Genomic DNA, 14,807 nt, shown 5'->3' on the forward strand with positions numbered 1-14,807 from the left:
AATAATGTGGTGTAAATGTGATTTTGATGAGAATAGAAGGAAACTACCTCCTTATCTGTTGGGTACTTCTACAATCTTACATTAATATATGATCTCATTGATTCCTCACTCTTGCTTCAAGTGGTCAGATCTTTTCATTCAATGTCGTGATCCTCTGGTGCATTAAAACAAACCCCAGCATTTCCTCATCCACTGATGAACACACAGAAATTAAAACATGTTACACTTCATATCAGTTCAGGGAGTAATTTGGTTTGATTACCACAACATATCATGAATCAGTATTGGAAATTGTCTGCCAGCCAGTGGACTTCTAAACAATAAGAGCTAATAATGCAAAAAAAATGTAACAAAACTACTCAAGGTTTGATGTAATTGTGGAACCAAACAAAAATAATTTCAAACAAGACAATACATTGATGGCAGTAAAAGAAATGAGGAGCCATGGCAAACTCGAGACAGATGTACAGAGGAGCCATACCATGGCCGTGGAACAGCCGGACGATATCTCAGCTTCTGGGAGCCGGCATTAATTTTTTCCTGTCTGCAGAAACAATTTCTCAGAACCAGTCATATGGCAACTCATGGTAAATAAATGTGGAATCTTACTGGCGCTCTGTTCTTAGATCTTTACAGAAAGAACATACAGAGAGATGCAGCACCTTGGTTTAGTACTGGATCCTTTCCTCATCATCAAAGCTAAGACGCTGGATACCTTTGAGGGTGGATTCATAGTTCTTAATGTTTGGATTCCTTCCAGCGGAAGTGTACTTGGGCTCCAAAGAACTAAATGGGGAACTTCTTTGAGAGCTTGAAACTTTACGGAAAGTCCCAGGGCTGACCTCTGCCGTGCTAGTGCGTGATAGATCTGCCTCAGAGACCATGTCTCGGCTGCTAGAATAAAAAGCTCGCCTTGAAGATCCGCTTGACTGCCCCAAATAATTTGAACCGGAAAACTACATATAGAGCTTCCATGTCAGAAGATATAGAATATGTGAAAATCAAATCATGCAAATGCAGTTGTGTCATCCATCAAACAGAAAATTTCTTATTATGAAGCCACACACTCAACAGATTACATGCTCACGTGCTAGGCCACACACTCACTTCATTGAATTAAAGACTGATCCAACATATTTTGGCATCAAAATAATAGAATATTACATTTGATGATAAAAAAACCACCATACATTAACTTTATTTCCATAGTTTGATGGTAATGAGAACCGATAAAAACATATGAAAGGAAGACTTCCGAATATACATTCAGAAAATCTGCTTGAAATGCATGAAGATGAAAAAAAAGAATAAATCACTCACCATAGCTCCTCTAGTGGGAGAAGGATCATTGCCTAGGGAAATTTTCTGCTTCATCGAGCTCCCTGGAGGTACAGCTGGAGGTGGAACCCATGTGTGATGAAAGGGGTCCATTCCTGACCGACCACTTGTACGTCCTTCACCACCTAAAAATCAACTTGAACAGTATAAATCTCCTCCAACTTAAGATAAGTATATCTTATTGTAAAATAGCAGATATGCTACGTGACCATGAAATGTGAATTAATAACCAACATAAATAATAAAAGATATCAGACAACAAGTTTGTGCATGCTCATGAGGCAAACAAGAATGATGAGAAATTGAAGAAACTAGAGGAAAGATTAGCTTCAAGAGTTCCGTAAAATTACTTAGCCAGGTCGATATAAAGACAAACGTAATAACAAGTCATAATATCTCAATTATTTGAGGTTAGTTACATGAATCTTTTGTTAATTAAGTTTTACTTGGAGCAACATTTCTAGTCAAACTATAATAATCAGATCACATTTTATTGATTCTAATATAGTTTTCTCATGTCTCCTTCCCCTCCTAGCACCAACGGTCTCGATCGATTCACCTTGTCCATACTGGGTATATAAATATCCTTTAAACATGTCCACACAATCATAGACGATATTTCTTCACCTCATTCTTTATTGGAGCTAAAGTTGTTCATGATGTAAACACTACTTAATTCTAATTTTTCCCTGAACTCATTTCCATCTCAACAAGCATTAACTTTATGTACATATTTTCTAACTACACAATATTCCTACTCATAAAAGTGCATGTTCCATAACTGCCCAACATCCTACTCTTAAATCATCATTAAACTCATAACTGTATTTTTTTTTTCTAAGCATGCACATAAGATCTGAAAAGGCTTATGTTGGTTGTTAGAGGCCTGATGCATCTTCCAGGGCTTGGAATCGACAAATAAAAAGAAAAGATTTGCATAATGCCAATTAGAAACGAAAATTATTTATTACCAACAACGATAGACAAGTACCCTACCTGACTGCCTATTATTTGCAGCAGCAGGAGCCAAGCCAGAGATAGGCCCAACTCCCGGAGCCTGAGATATGAAAAGAATATGTCTCATTTGTTCAAGAGAAAAGAGGTTTTTAAATTTAAAAATGATATTTTTTTTAACTAACAATAGCTCGTGGAGGAGCACTAGCATTCTGTGACTGCTGGCACTTCAAAATTGTCCAGTCAAAAACATAATCAAACTGGAAACCTGCATCATTAGTAAACAACCATTAACTGCAGTGTGCAAACTCAGCATCTTCTTCAGCATTGTAGATTTTGCAGCTGACGAGCAGCTGCATGAGAAGTTTATATAATGAAAAAAGATAGGAATCAACCTTCACGGATAAAAAGTTCTCTGAATAATCTCTTAAGATATGCATAATCTGGCTTATCATCAAAACGTAACGAACGACAATAATGGAAGTATGATGCAAACTCTGAAGCATAACCCTGACATAATGCCTGAGAGTAAACGAAAATTTTCCATTTAATTATAGAAAATGAGAAAAGCCGAAAAGCCAGCAACAAGTGACATAATAATAACTAACTTCAATTGATGTGGCAACTTTTCGATAACTAATTTTTTCATATTTCTGTTTCTTGGTTCCAGCTTTTAGACCCTGCCATGGGAGGCTGTAAACGAAGAATCAACAAATTCATAATAGAACATTAGAAAGCCTTAAGAAGGAAAGAAAAAGTTGGAAGACAACTAAACAGACCTTCCTTGTAAGAAGTACATAAGAACATATCCAAGAGATTCCAAATCATCCCTCCTGCTTTGCTCTTGGCAGTCAAAACCGGAAAGAAAACAGTTGGACTATAAACGTAAAATGAGGGGAAAAGGAAATGAATCACAGAGGACTCGGCTGATGCAAGAGCAACTGAGTAAAACAAGTAATAGGTAGACAATATAACTAAACAACTAATGCAAGATATTTGGCAAAATATTTGAAAAGATATATGCTCCATACCTATGCCAAGATGTGTGTTAACACTTGCATATCTTGCTGTCCCAGTCAAGTTTTTGTTCTCTCTGCAATGGTTAATAGGAAGATCAAAATGCAAAATGAGGTTCAAGTTCAAACAACATGCTAGCAGCACATGATTTGAAATCCAATAAAGTCCATTAAGATCCAAAACTAGACACACTAGGACTAGGACTCTTTGGATTATTAAATATAATCATACTAATTCTAATATGACAGTGGTCTGTGTAGTTGCAACAATAGCATCAAATAAATAGAGTCACCTAAATTAGAGCCACAACTGATGAAGACCTACATCAAATAAATAGATAATTCAAAACTCTGTAAAATGGAGGTCCATCAAACTCGGTCCATGTTGTGGAAGGTAATCCTTGATGAAGACCTATCTGCCTATCAAGAGAAGTGTTTCAACAAATCATTCTAAAATCATGAGTGACAAGCAACCTACAGAAGCCTCACAGCCTGTGAAGTCCAAAACCAAAACTAATAGCAAATTGTGATTTTTAGGTAGTTATCGTAGCTACCTGGAATGCTTAGACCACACTGGAGCCACATCTGGACAGATCATCACACATAGAAGGACTGATAGTCAGGAATTCTTTTGGATAAAAGTTATCGGGTAGTAAGAGAGAAGCTCAATAGCCCAATCCAAATGTCGAAATAAAACAAGCTAGCAAAAGCAATGTTTGTCATCCCTGTTATGACATGTGGTGCAGCCAAACTCCAATTATACAAAGATCTGGAGAACATGTAAAACTACAATTCTGAGATCTAACATATTTCAAGGTAAGTAATTAGATAAAAAGAACTAACAAGAAGGTACTGCTGTATTAGACAACATTTTCTGATCTCCTGACCTTGAAACTAATTTGAAACAATTAATGACTAATTTGAAAGTTAGAAGAGTTTCTACATAGTGCTTAGTTCAAAAAGCTCAGAGAATATTTAAGTTCCAAGTTACCAAAAACAGATTACTGATAATCGAAATATCTACTATAATAGTCTAAAGACTATATCTTATGCCTCTGGGAAGTAAATCAAGGAAAGGATTACCGATGGTGTCTTACCTATATGGAATATGTTGATAAGTTGAACTATCTCTATACTTCTTTGCGAGTCCAAAGTCAATAATATAAACCTAAATTATAAAAAAAAGCAACTTAATCACAAACATAATAAACTAGATCATTCTAGATAACTGAAAAACTTAACATGCCACCTGATTGGCTCGTCTCCCAAGACCCATTAGAAAGTTATCCGGCTTTATATCTCGATGTAGAAAACACTTTGAATGCACAAATTCCACTCGATTGATCTGATGGATAAAAAAAGATCAAATTCTTTTGTGACAACAATGAAGAAACAAAATTTGAAAAGAAACTATTATAGATCATCAACAAGGGTTTGGTCAGAGATGACAACACTTTGAGAATAAATTGCATGCGGGAAAACTGATTGAAATGGAATAGATTGTATGTCACTGAAACCAAAACATGAAAAAAAAAAAAAAAACCCACAGAGATGAGGAGAAAACTGAACATGGTTCAGCAAAGGGAAGATGAGACCTAAGAATACTATAGAAGCAACAACTTTACAGTGGAAACCACTTTCAATAAGACTTTCAGCTACATGGAAGACAAAATTAAAGAATACCAACATTGTTTGAAATTGGCATTCATAACAAGTCAGAATTACACATGACACTATTACAATACCATATGGTCTGCAAGCATCAAGACAGTCTTCAACGAGAACTTTCTGTTGCAAAAGTTGAACAAATCCTCAAGACTTGGTCCTAACAAATCCATCACAAGGACGTTGTAGTCACCCTCAACACCAAACCATCTCATGTTCGGAATTCCAGCTGCCAAAGAAAGAAAAGAAAAAATAGAGAATGAAGATTAAGAAAGACTAGATCATCTTCCAAACAATCAAAAGCAAAAACAGTTTCTTACTTCCTCCTTGAAGGATCTTGTACACCTTTGACTCATATAGCAACTGTGGATGCTTTGTCTTAACATTTTCCTAGTAAGAAGAATCAACATTGCCATCTTAAACAAGATAGAAGCTGAAAAATCCACCATGACCTGAGGTTCTGTAATCTCAGCGTGTAAATTAAAAGAACATCAAAATAAATTTAACACTTACATTTATTTGAAGAAATAGATGAAGTCTGCATGTAATATGATTTTGTTTTCTAAACTATGGTGGTACAAAAACTACACATTTTGTCCAAGCTGAAAAATACGCAAATGAGAACAAAAGCCCTAGACTAGCATATTAACCTAGTTCGCCTATATAAGCAAATCATCCAATGGGTTTTATGAAACATGCAATCACGTTATATCAGCAGCCATATAGGCTAAGAAAGACACAAAACGTGACAGCCAGCAAAGACCATATCTGTGTTTCATCATATGGTCATCCTGTTACCAGGAGGCCTTAAAGGAACATAGAATGCTATTTTTTGAACTTTGCACAAATATGCCTCGCAAATGAGGTCAGGTTCTAAAATAAAAGCCTTAAAAGGACATCTTACACATTTTCAGTGAGAAAGAGACTGAAATTTGCAACACTAAGTACCTCAAAACTAAGCAAAAAAATAAAGCACAAAATACAAAAACTAAAGAAATTATGTTTAACTCGATCAACAGAAATATATCAATCTGACAAAGACTAGATTGACCACAGAACATCGAACAGGGAAAACAAATCATAAAAGCAACTATTAATCCTTTACTTAAGAAGGCAAAAAATCCTTGTTTAAAGGCTAAACTTACGAGTTTAATGGCAACCTCTTCGTTCGTCTGGATATTAGTGCCTGAAACCAAGACAACGAGGAGAAACCCAACAAGATCAAATTTTGATCATTCCTGTCACGAAAAACTCGCGCAACGTAGATAACAGCTGAAATGAAACGATCGAAGCTAAAGCGGCTACATACCCAGAAAAATCTCTCCAAAGGACCCGCTCCCAACTTTGCGACCGAGACGGAATTTGTTGGCCACGCGAGGCTCCATCCGAGCACACTCAGAAACAAGAGTAGCCCCCGCCCGATTCAGGCCCAATCCAAGCAACACGACCTATAAAAAAAGAACAAACCTCTGGCCGAATCTCACCAACAGCAGTGGAAAAAAGTCTCGGCGATTCGATGACGCAAGTGAGCTGCCACCGAGATCAACCGAAAGAAGAATTAAGCGGAGGGGCTAGATAGAACCGAGCAGAGATCATGCTTGCCCAAATTTTAGGCCTGCGAGAGAGGGGAAGAGGAAAGAGCAGAGAAAGGAACGAAGGGGCCATCGGTCGTCGTCGTGGGATATCGTATTCGAGCACGCTTTACTCCCATTGGCTTCGGGAACAGCTGGTTCCTATTAGTCCCTCGGTTTAATATGATGAGATATTTGTAAGACTAATAAGAATATTCTTACGATAAAATAAATTTTTATTTTTATTTTTATTTATCTTTAAAGAATAAAGAAAATATTCGATTATAGAGTATTATAATAATCTATCAAAGTTTTCACCCACTTTTAATCATCAATTAATACTTACAATAACATATCAAAAATATTTATTTATTTAAGCATATAATTATATATAATTTATATTCAATTGTTATATTCTCAGCCTTTCCAAACAATCTCAAAACATAAATTAACTTGAGTTAAACATAAAAGAAAATTGTTATTAATCTATTAAGTTGGGTTACATTAACCATAATTAGAGAAAACTCAACAAAAAGAATAACATACACAACAACAAAAATGACAAGAAAAATAATATTCTTGTTATTTTGAAGGGTAGATATGTAAAAATAGCAGGGGAAAAAAAAGCCGTTTGTACACTGAACACGGTATATACGTATAAAAATCAAGAAATAATATGCCAATTATGCCCTCGGGGAGGAGAGAGGAGAAGGCGGGGTGGGTCGCTCGGCTCTAATATTAGCATCGTTGTTACCATCCGGGTGAGACCTCGTGATTTGGGGCCGAACCCCCGCCGCCGCTGCGTCCTCGGTCTCTCTGACATCGCTTTCCCGGCCGTCGCGCCGACCCTCTCCTTGATTGGATCTCGCCCACACCGGACATGGCTTGGAGGCGCCTCCTCACGAAGGTACGATTCGTTCCCGTTCATTTTGCAGATTCGCTTCGTTCATTGTGCCGGAGTGTTGTTGTCGATTCTTGGGGTCCGATTCGCTGTGACAGATGGATCTTTCTAGGCATACCGGCTCCGTTTGGGTTTTCCCCTTCCCTTGTCTTCTTGAAAGTAAAGAACTTATGCGGTTTTAGGTGTCATATGATTCTAAAGCTTGCCTTTTCGTTACCATCATCTTTTTCAATCGTGGGCTCTAGGTTTTGGAAATTGAGTGGATATTATGGTTTTTAACGCACTAAATCAGCGTACTTCTTTGGGGGTTTTGGCACATGGTGGTGTAGATTTGCTTGGTGGAGCATGTTTTAGTTTCTTTCATTCTTTCGTTTATTTTGGTTTTTTTAGTACTGTCGCTTCTTGTTTTTAATTGCGTTCTAAGATGAATAATATCAAGTTATGCATTTTCTTTTGACTAAGCTTGGTTTCTGTATTTTAACAGCTTCGAAAACAACAGTTTCTAGGGCATCCACAATTATTTGGTAGCGGCCAATTTCATCATGTTGGGCACAAGGTTGAAGGTGGCTTGGGTATGTGGGTATCCTTGTTCATATTCAGAACTAGGCAGTTTGGTTGTTGCCTTGAGAAAATTGATCTCTTACTGGTTTCCTCGCTTTGTGGCAGGAATCTTTCCACTTATTTAGTTTATTGTGATGATATCACATCTTGATTTCTTTTTATGTTGGCATGTTTATATCTTATCTACAGACATCCCAAAAAGAATTTTTATATGTTCCTTGAATATGTCTGCCTTCTTATGGTGTAAACTTGATCCGAAACTTATTGATTAGGGTGAGCCATTGAAAACTAATGTTGAAATTTGGCTATTACTAGTTCACAATTTTTAAGCTCTTTTTTTATTTAAGCTAATCAAGGTAAAGCTTCATATACTCCCTGGTTTTGCAGATGACATCTACAGACCCTGTCACTCACCAATTAACAGTTTTAAACCTTAGAGGATAGTGAGAAATCTCTCCCCCCCACCCACCCTATGACAAGAAATATCATTGTTGGCTAGCATAGTTGTTCTGAGAACCATGAAACCGTGTTTGAAATTTCTAATTGCTGATGAATAGTTTCTTATTTGCTTACCTCTCCATATTTTAAGTCTCCCCTTTGCCCTCCTTCAAATGATTTGTTTTGTTGTGAGGAGGAAACTGCCTCGACACCTCTACTCAGGTCACTAGATCCTTCTCCATGGAGTTCATCTAGGTCAAACCTAATGCTCTAATCCATGGTTTTTAAACTCCAAGCTGGACCAGAATTGGCATTGGGTGACATGATATATCCCAATTTTTTGGGTATCTTAAGAAATCAATAAGAAGATGTCTGGGGTTGGCATAAAATCAACTGGAATAGACTGACGCAGGTCAGGTATCTGATGGATTGATTGATTTTTTGAAAAATCAAATGATTCTGATCAGACCCAATTGATTTGAACGATTCTGTCTCAAAATCTTGTTGATTGAACAAATAAAAAGAAAAGAAGGAATTGATTATATAGTTTGTAAAGATTCATGACTAATTGATTATATAGTTTGTAAAAATATTCAAACCATGAAATATTACTACTCATGTCTTCACGATGGTTTGTACACATGCAGGTTACGCAGAGCAACTATTCTTTCACATTAAGTGTCATTTTGTTTAATTCCAAAATTTTTTAGGTATATCATCATTCATGTTTCAATTTCTTTAAAAGAGGAAGCTTTGTTCTGGAAAGTGGGCAACCTTAGATACGGAAATTCACATTTTGTCTTATTTTTGCAATTCTTTTTTGTATATTCCCATACATAGTTGTCATTGTAGACCATATTTTGATAACTAAGTATTCTGTATAGTAGTCAAGTTATAAGCATGAAAGACTTTTGAAACATGATACTTAATGTTATAATTAGTTCATTAGGTGCCCACTACTTTTTAAATTTATATAAGTTGAGCTTTAGTCCATCTTTATGGAAAACAAATGTGTAAATTTATTTCAACTTTATTGCTCATAAAAGTTGAGTTCACTATGTTCATATTTAAGGCAAATCTTGAAGAAATTGTCTACTTGCTAACTAAGTTGTTTTTATTTTTTCTGATGCACTGAACAACCAGTTGTCTTTTCTTTTTTGTACTTATTTTTAATTTTTGTGTATTCTCACTTCCTGCAGGCAGCAAACTTGGAAACCTCCATGGGAGGTTCCAGTCAAGCTATGTTGGCACTTTTGCTCGCAGAGTGAGGGATACAGATGTGTCAAATGATGTTACACTGCTTAAAGAGCTCTACAGAAGTGATCCGGAAAGGGTTATTAGACTATTTGAAAGTCAGCCTTCATTGCATTCCAACCCTTCGGCACTTGCTGAGTATGTTAAAGCATTGGTGAAAGTTGATAGGCTGGAACAAAGTACATTGTTAAAAACTTTACAAAGAGGTAAGAGAATATTTGTACCTGATTAATGACTTATCATAATTGTTTTTTCAAGATTTGTGGTAAAACAAGAAATGCATGGACTGCAATGAAGGAAGAATTCTATTTCAATGACTTTAATAGCATAAACATAAACATAAGAGTTTTTTATGCAGGAACAGAAGTGTGGAGGGAAGGGTTTTGATGAAAGTTTATATTTCCATATTTCTTATATGCAACAAAATATTTTCTGAGGGACCTGGATCTTATGTGGTAATGATGCATTTAGGTATTGCTAACTCGGCAAGGGAAGAGGATAGCATTGACAGCATTAGCAGTATTCCAGCATTAAAGAATGTTGGCCAGTCAACAAAGGATGGGATTCTTGGGACAGCAAGTGCTCCGATCCACATGGTGACAGCAGAAACCAGTAATTTTAAGGAGCAACTATGGCGTACATTTCGGACTATTGCAGTTTCATTTCTTGTCTTATCTGGTGTTGGAGCACTCATTGAGGATAGAGGTCTTAGTAAAGGTTTGGCTACTTCTAAGATTAAATCTAGCCATATTAGCCATTATGCTTCAGTTAAGTGAATAAAGCATTTATTTTGGGTCATAAATCTCAGCAGGCCTTGGTCTACATGAGGAGGTCCAGCCAAGCATGGATTCTAGTACCAAGTTTAGTGATGTAAAAGGTGTTGATGAGGCCAAAGCTGAGCTTGAGGAAATTGTCCATTACCTTCGCGATCCTAAGGTATACTAAATCCATTATATTTGTGATTCTAAGGTTTATTAAAGTAATAATGGCTATGAGGCTAAGTTTTATTTCTATATTTTAAGGAAAAATATCTGTTCTTTTTTGTAGCTATTGGGTGTTCTTTGTGTATACAACATAGATTTGAAAATTTATGATTGATTCTGAGTGGTTTTGTTACTAAAATTTTAATGAAAAGGTTCTTAAAGATAAAAATGAAACAAGTTTTACTTAAAATTTAATATTATTTTATACTGAAGTAGCTGCAGACAACAGTAGATTATGAAACAGAATAAAAGGAAGCAGCATCCACTGAGTAACCACATTTGACAAAAATAACCAAAAAAATCAGCAGCAGCAACAGTAGTGGGGTGTAAGAAACAAGGAAAATGAAAAAGAAGAAGAAGAAAAGAACAGTATAATCAGACAAATAAAGGGGGCCATTAATAATGAGATACAAGATGAACCACTATTGAATAGGTCTCTTCTTTAGATGAAAAGGCCTTTCATAAAAAATATCTTATTTGCTCCAGTTTATGAAACTATGGATAAATTTTTTAATGAAGAAATCATATACATAAATACATAAAGGCATGTTGTTCAGTTTCCTGGGCTTTTTGAAATGATGCATGAGACATACACCTTTTTATGAAAAATAAGGAATATGCGACATTGAGGTCATGGATTCTCAACTGAGGCAAGTTGCTAAGTCTTAGTGCAACTCGTGCCTCAGATGGTTCTTGAATGGTCACTTCTTTAGCTCAGTTTTATTTCTGTGCATAGGTGTGCCTTAGCTTCTGGTATGCAGCCTTAATGATGTCCAATGATTATACAATAGGAATCTGTAACATGATTGGTAACTTTAGTCCCCTTGGACATCCTGATAATGAGTATTTTCATATTGGCATCTTCCACTAACCAAGCTGGATTGTTTGGCCCTTAATCACAAACAATGAACATGTTGCAATAACTATGACAGGATGACTTTTGTTTCTGATGCTAGCTGTATGATGCTTGGATGCATTCATATGAATATGAAAATCTTAATGTTGCCAGGAGACCTTTAGATATGTTTACCTAAAAGGCATTTTATTCTTCATTTCACCCTCATTTAGTTATGCAGTGGTATAACTTTACTCTAGTCCAAATTTTAGATATGACTTCTGTACTTCACTATAGTCCAATTTTTTTCCTTTCTCAGAAGTGCGAAATTTATCCATTAGAGGCTTGGTTTGTTTGGACATGTATCCTTACCAGCAATCCACAGTAGGGCTTTCCATTCTTTGTTGGCAACCATTAAATGATATTTTTTAAGTGCAACATTTTGAGGGCTGGTGCAATAAGTTTGTTAAGATGCACCATCAAAGATGAGTCTCAAATGTTCATTCTTCATTTAGAAGGCAATTTAAGTTTCTTCCTGATGTTTTAGCTACATCATGTGTTTAAAGAATTGGCAATTTTTTCTTGACGATTGCATATATAGTGTATTTACCTTGTTCACCCCTATGCTGTAAGAAATATTGCTTGCTAGCAATAAAGAATCTTTGTGAAGCTGATTACTTTAGGAACTTTTTTACTTTTGATAACTTCTGTTCTCTAGTTCTTTCATGTTTATAAGCATGAAGAATTACTTTTTTTTTCAATTATCAAGGAATTTAAACTCACTTAAGGCATATCATTTGTCTCATTTGTGGTGCTTGTTCTAGCGTTTCACTCGCCTTGGCGGGAAGCTTCCCAAAGGTGTATTGCTAGTTGGGCCTCCTGGTACAGGGAAGACAATGCTAGCAAGGGCTATAGCAGGAGAAGCTGGTGTCCCTTTCTTCTCATGCAGTGGCAGTGAGTTTGAAGAAATGTTTGTTGGTGTTGGAGCTAGGAGGGTCAGGGATCTTTTTACTGCAGGAAAGAAAAGGTCCCCATGTATTATATTCATTGATGAGATTGATGCAATAGGTGGGAGCCGAAATCCAAAGGATCAACAGTACATGAAAATGACGTTGAATCAGCTACTTGTTGAACTGGATGGTTTTAAGCAGAATGAGGGGATTATTGTCATTGCAGCAACCAACTTTCCCGAATCATTAGACAAAGCACTTGTGAGGCCTGGACGTTTTGACCGACATATTGTTGTTCCTAACCCAGATGTCGAGGGTCGAAGGCAGATTTTGGAATCACACATGTCAAAGGTATTTACATGTCACTCTATTGCTAATTCATGGTAGCACTAAGATTTGGTGTATGCCATGCTCTCTAAATATCATCATATGAAGGTTTGCTGATCTTAAACTTGGCAACTTGGCTCTCTCATGTTTCTATTGTTTGTGATGGTTGATTAGTTTCTAGTTTTACAATATTGGAATAGTTACGAGAAAGGATTGAAGAAAATATTTTTAAAGAGCTTAAATGTAAAGGACATATTGTCTAATTTTTTGGCTTTGTTCTGCTGCAGGTCTTGAAGGCAGATGATGTCGATCTGATGATCATCGCCAGGGGCACACCAGGGTTCTCAGGTGCAGACCTTGCAAATTTGGTCAATGTTGCAGCTCTTAAGGCTGCTATGGATGGTGCAAAAGCTGTGACGATGGCTGATCTGGAGTATGCAAAGGACAAGATCATGATGGGCAGTGAGCGGAAATCGGCAGTGATCTCTGATGAATCCAGGAAGTTGACAGCTTACCATGAAGGTGGCCATGCTCTTGTTGCCATCCACACTGATGGTGCCCTTCCAGTTCACAAGGCTACTATCGTGCCTCGGGGGATGTCTCTTGGCATGGTCGCACAGTTGCCTGATAAGGATGAGACAAGTATCTCTAAGAAGCAAATGCTGGCAAGGCTTGATGTCTGCATGGGTGGCCGAGTAGCTGAAGAGCTAATATTTGGGGAGAATGAAGTGACTTCTGGTGCTTCTTCGGATTTGCAGCAAGCGACTTCCGTTGCAAGAGCAATGGTCACAAAGTATGGTATGAGCAAGCAGGTTGGTCTTGTTTCCCACAACTACGATGATAATGGTAAGAGCATGAGCACCGAAACAAGGTTACTTATAGAGGAGGAGGTGAAGGGATTTTTGGAAAGGGCTTACCATAATGCAAAAACTATTTTGATAACCAACAACAAAGAGCTGCATGCCCTTGCCAATGCACTTCTTGAGCATGAAACCTTATCCGGTGTGCAGATCAAGAACTTGCTTGCTCAAGTAAATAGTCAGCAGCAGCAACCTCAGCTTGTGGCAGCTCCGCATGTGAGTACCCCACCAGTACCAACGGCGCCTCCCTCAGCCGCTGCAGCTGCTGCAGCCGCAGCTGCAGCCGCAGCCCAAGCAGCAGCCAAGGCTAAAGGAGTTGCTCAGCCTGCCGTTGGATCCTAGTCTCCGAAAAGCTACTCTAACATTTGGGCATGTAAAGTAACTTTATCCTGCACGTTCTGAAATCTCAAAGCACAAGCACAAGCATGCTGATCTCAGGATAGGTTAGAAGTTACAAAGTCAACCAACATTGCAATGTATGTATGTATTTTTATCCTCCCTGAGTTTTCAAAGACACAAGGGTAGAAATTTGTAGAACCAATGTGGGTCTTCAGAATATGTTTTGAAGTTTTCAGTTGGCGGCACTAATCACTATACTGCTAATAATGACATCTGTAACTTTCCAAAACTTGAGCTTTGGACAGTTTTAACTATTGATTATTGTCCAGGTGTGTCCTTTGATGCTATTACAGAGTATCCATTACATCAGTGTCTATCAAATATTTATTTTTTTTGTTCTTTTAGTCATTACTGTTTGGTATTTAAATTTTTTTGGATGATATTGGGTGGTGTATGTGGGTATCAGTTGTTGGATAGAGATTTAAATCTTTTTTTTTTTTCACTTGATAACCATCCTTTATTTACAAATCTTTCTTTTTTCTTTTACTTGATTACCTAAATATTACAAATCGAGTTCTGCAGTAAATCTTCCGCATCAGAAAAGATTCAATTTTTAGGGTCTGTCTTTTTCTGCATGTTAATCTTCCTTCTTTTAAACGTCAAAAGACGAGATTTTGTGAGAATAATGTCTATAATAGAAGCACTCATTTGATCTTTAGTGCATACATGTACAAGCTAACATTTTTAACGGGCCGACTTCTGCAACAGTGAGCAGTGTTCTTCTGCAGCTAGCATTCACTTTCTATCCATGTTTG

General features: G+C 37.0%; 2 protein-coding genes across 5 annotated transcripts; one reads left to right on the plus strand and one right to left on the minus strand.

Annotated features, from left to right (window-relative positions):
* Positions 1-210: 210 nt before the first annotated feature.
* LOC135673407 (uncharacterized) lies at positions 211-6,709 on the minus strand. Of its 3 annotated transcripts, none has more exons than XM_065182370.1 (15): positions 6,576-6,708; positions 6,283-6,421; positions 6,119-6,159; positions 5,294-5,363; positions 5,054-5,202; positions 4,558-4,653; positions 4,406-4,476; positions 3,324-3,385; positions 3,072-3,135; positions 2,901-2,985; positions 2,688-2,814; positions 2,478-2,560; positions 2,335-2,395; positions 1,321-1,463; positions 211-956 (listed from the first exon to the last, which is right to left on the minus strand). In XM_065182370.1, the coding sequence occupies exons 1-15, from the start codon at positions 6,636-6,638 to the stop codon at positions 669-671; spliced, it is 1,542 nt and encodes a 513-aa protein (XP_065038442.1). In that variant the 5' UTR covers positions 6,639-6,708; the 3' UTR covers positions 211-668. The 3 variants fall into 3 exon arrangements, with proteins under 3 accessions (XP_065038442.1, XP_065038441.1, XP_065038443.1); XM_065182369.1 differs by having other exon boundaries at positions 4,555-4,653; XM_065182371.1 differs by lacking the exons at positions 2,688-2,814; positions 2,901-2,985; positions 3,072-3,135 and having other exon boundaries at positions 4,555-4,653; positions 6,576-6,709.
* Positions 6,710-7,292: 583 nt separating this feature from the next.
* LOC103984710 (ATP-dependent zinc metalloprotease FTSH 5, mitochondrial) lies at positions 7,293-14,320 on the plus strand. Of its 2 annotated transcripts, none has more exons than XM_009402262.3 (7): positions 7,293-7,451; positions 7,930-8,017; positions 9,644-9,904; positions 10,170-10,415; positions 10,507-10,634; positions 12,341-12,817; positions 13,081-14,320. In XM_009402262.3, exons 1-7 carry the CDS (start codon positions 7,425-7,427, stop codon positions 13,993-13,995), a joined length of 2,142 nt encoding a protein of 713 aa, XP_009400537.1. In that variant the 5' UTR covers positions 7,293-7,424; the 3' UTR covers positions 13,996-14,320. The 2 variants fall into 2 exon arrangements, with proteins under 2 accessions (XP_009400537.1, XP_009400539.1); XM_009402264.3 differs by having other exon boundaries at positions 10,510-10,634.
* The last annotated feature ends 487 nt before the right edge of the window (positions 14,321-14,807 follow it).

This window comes from Musa acuminata, chromosome BXJ1-5, assembly GCF_036884655.1.
Source record: "Musa acuminata AAA Group cultivar baxijiao chromosome BXJ1-5, Cavendish_Baxijiao_AAA, whole genome shotgun sequence".
Classification (NCBI taxonomy): domain Eukaryota; kingdom Viridiplantae; phylum Streptophyta; class Magnoliopsida; order Zingiberales; family Musaceae; genus Musa; species Musa acuminata.

Excerpts from the sequence above, each read along its gene's own strand:
- LOC135673407 (XM_065182369.1), bottom strand. The coding sequence starts at position 6,638 with ATGGCCCCTTCGTTCCTTTCTCTGCTCTTTCCTCTTCCCCTCTCTCGC. Across the intron at positions 6,422-6,575 it reads CTCGCAGGCCTAAAATTTGG|GTCGTGTTGCTTGGATTGGG; the intron begins GCAAGCATGATC and ends CTTTTTTTATAG. Across the intron at positions 2,561-2,687 it reads AGAACTTTTTATCCGTGAAG|GTTTCCAGTTTGATTATGTT; the intron begins GTTGATTCCTAT and ends CTAATGATGCAG.
- LOC103984710 (XM_009402262.3), top strand. The coding sequence starts at position 7,425 with ATGGCTTGGAGGCGCCTCCTCACGAAG. Across the intron at positions 8,018-9,643 it reads CAAGGTTGAAGGTGGCTTGG|GCAGCAAACTTGGAAACCTC; the intron begins GTATGTGGGTAT and ends CACTTCCTGCAG. Across the intron at positions 12,818-13,080 it reads TGGAATCACACATGTCAAAG|GTCTTGAAGGCAGATGATGT; the intron begins GTATTTACATGT and ends GTTCTGCTGCAG.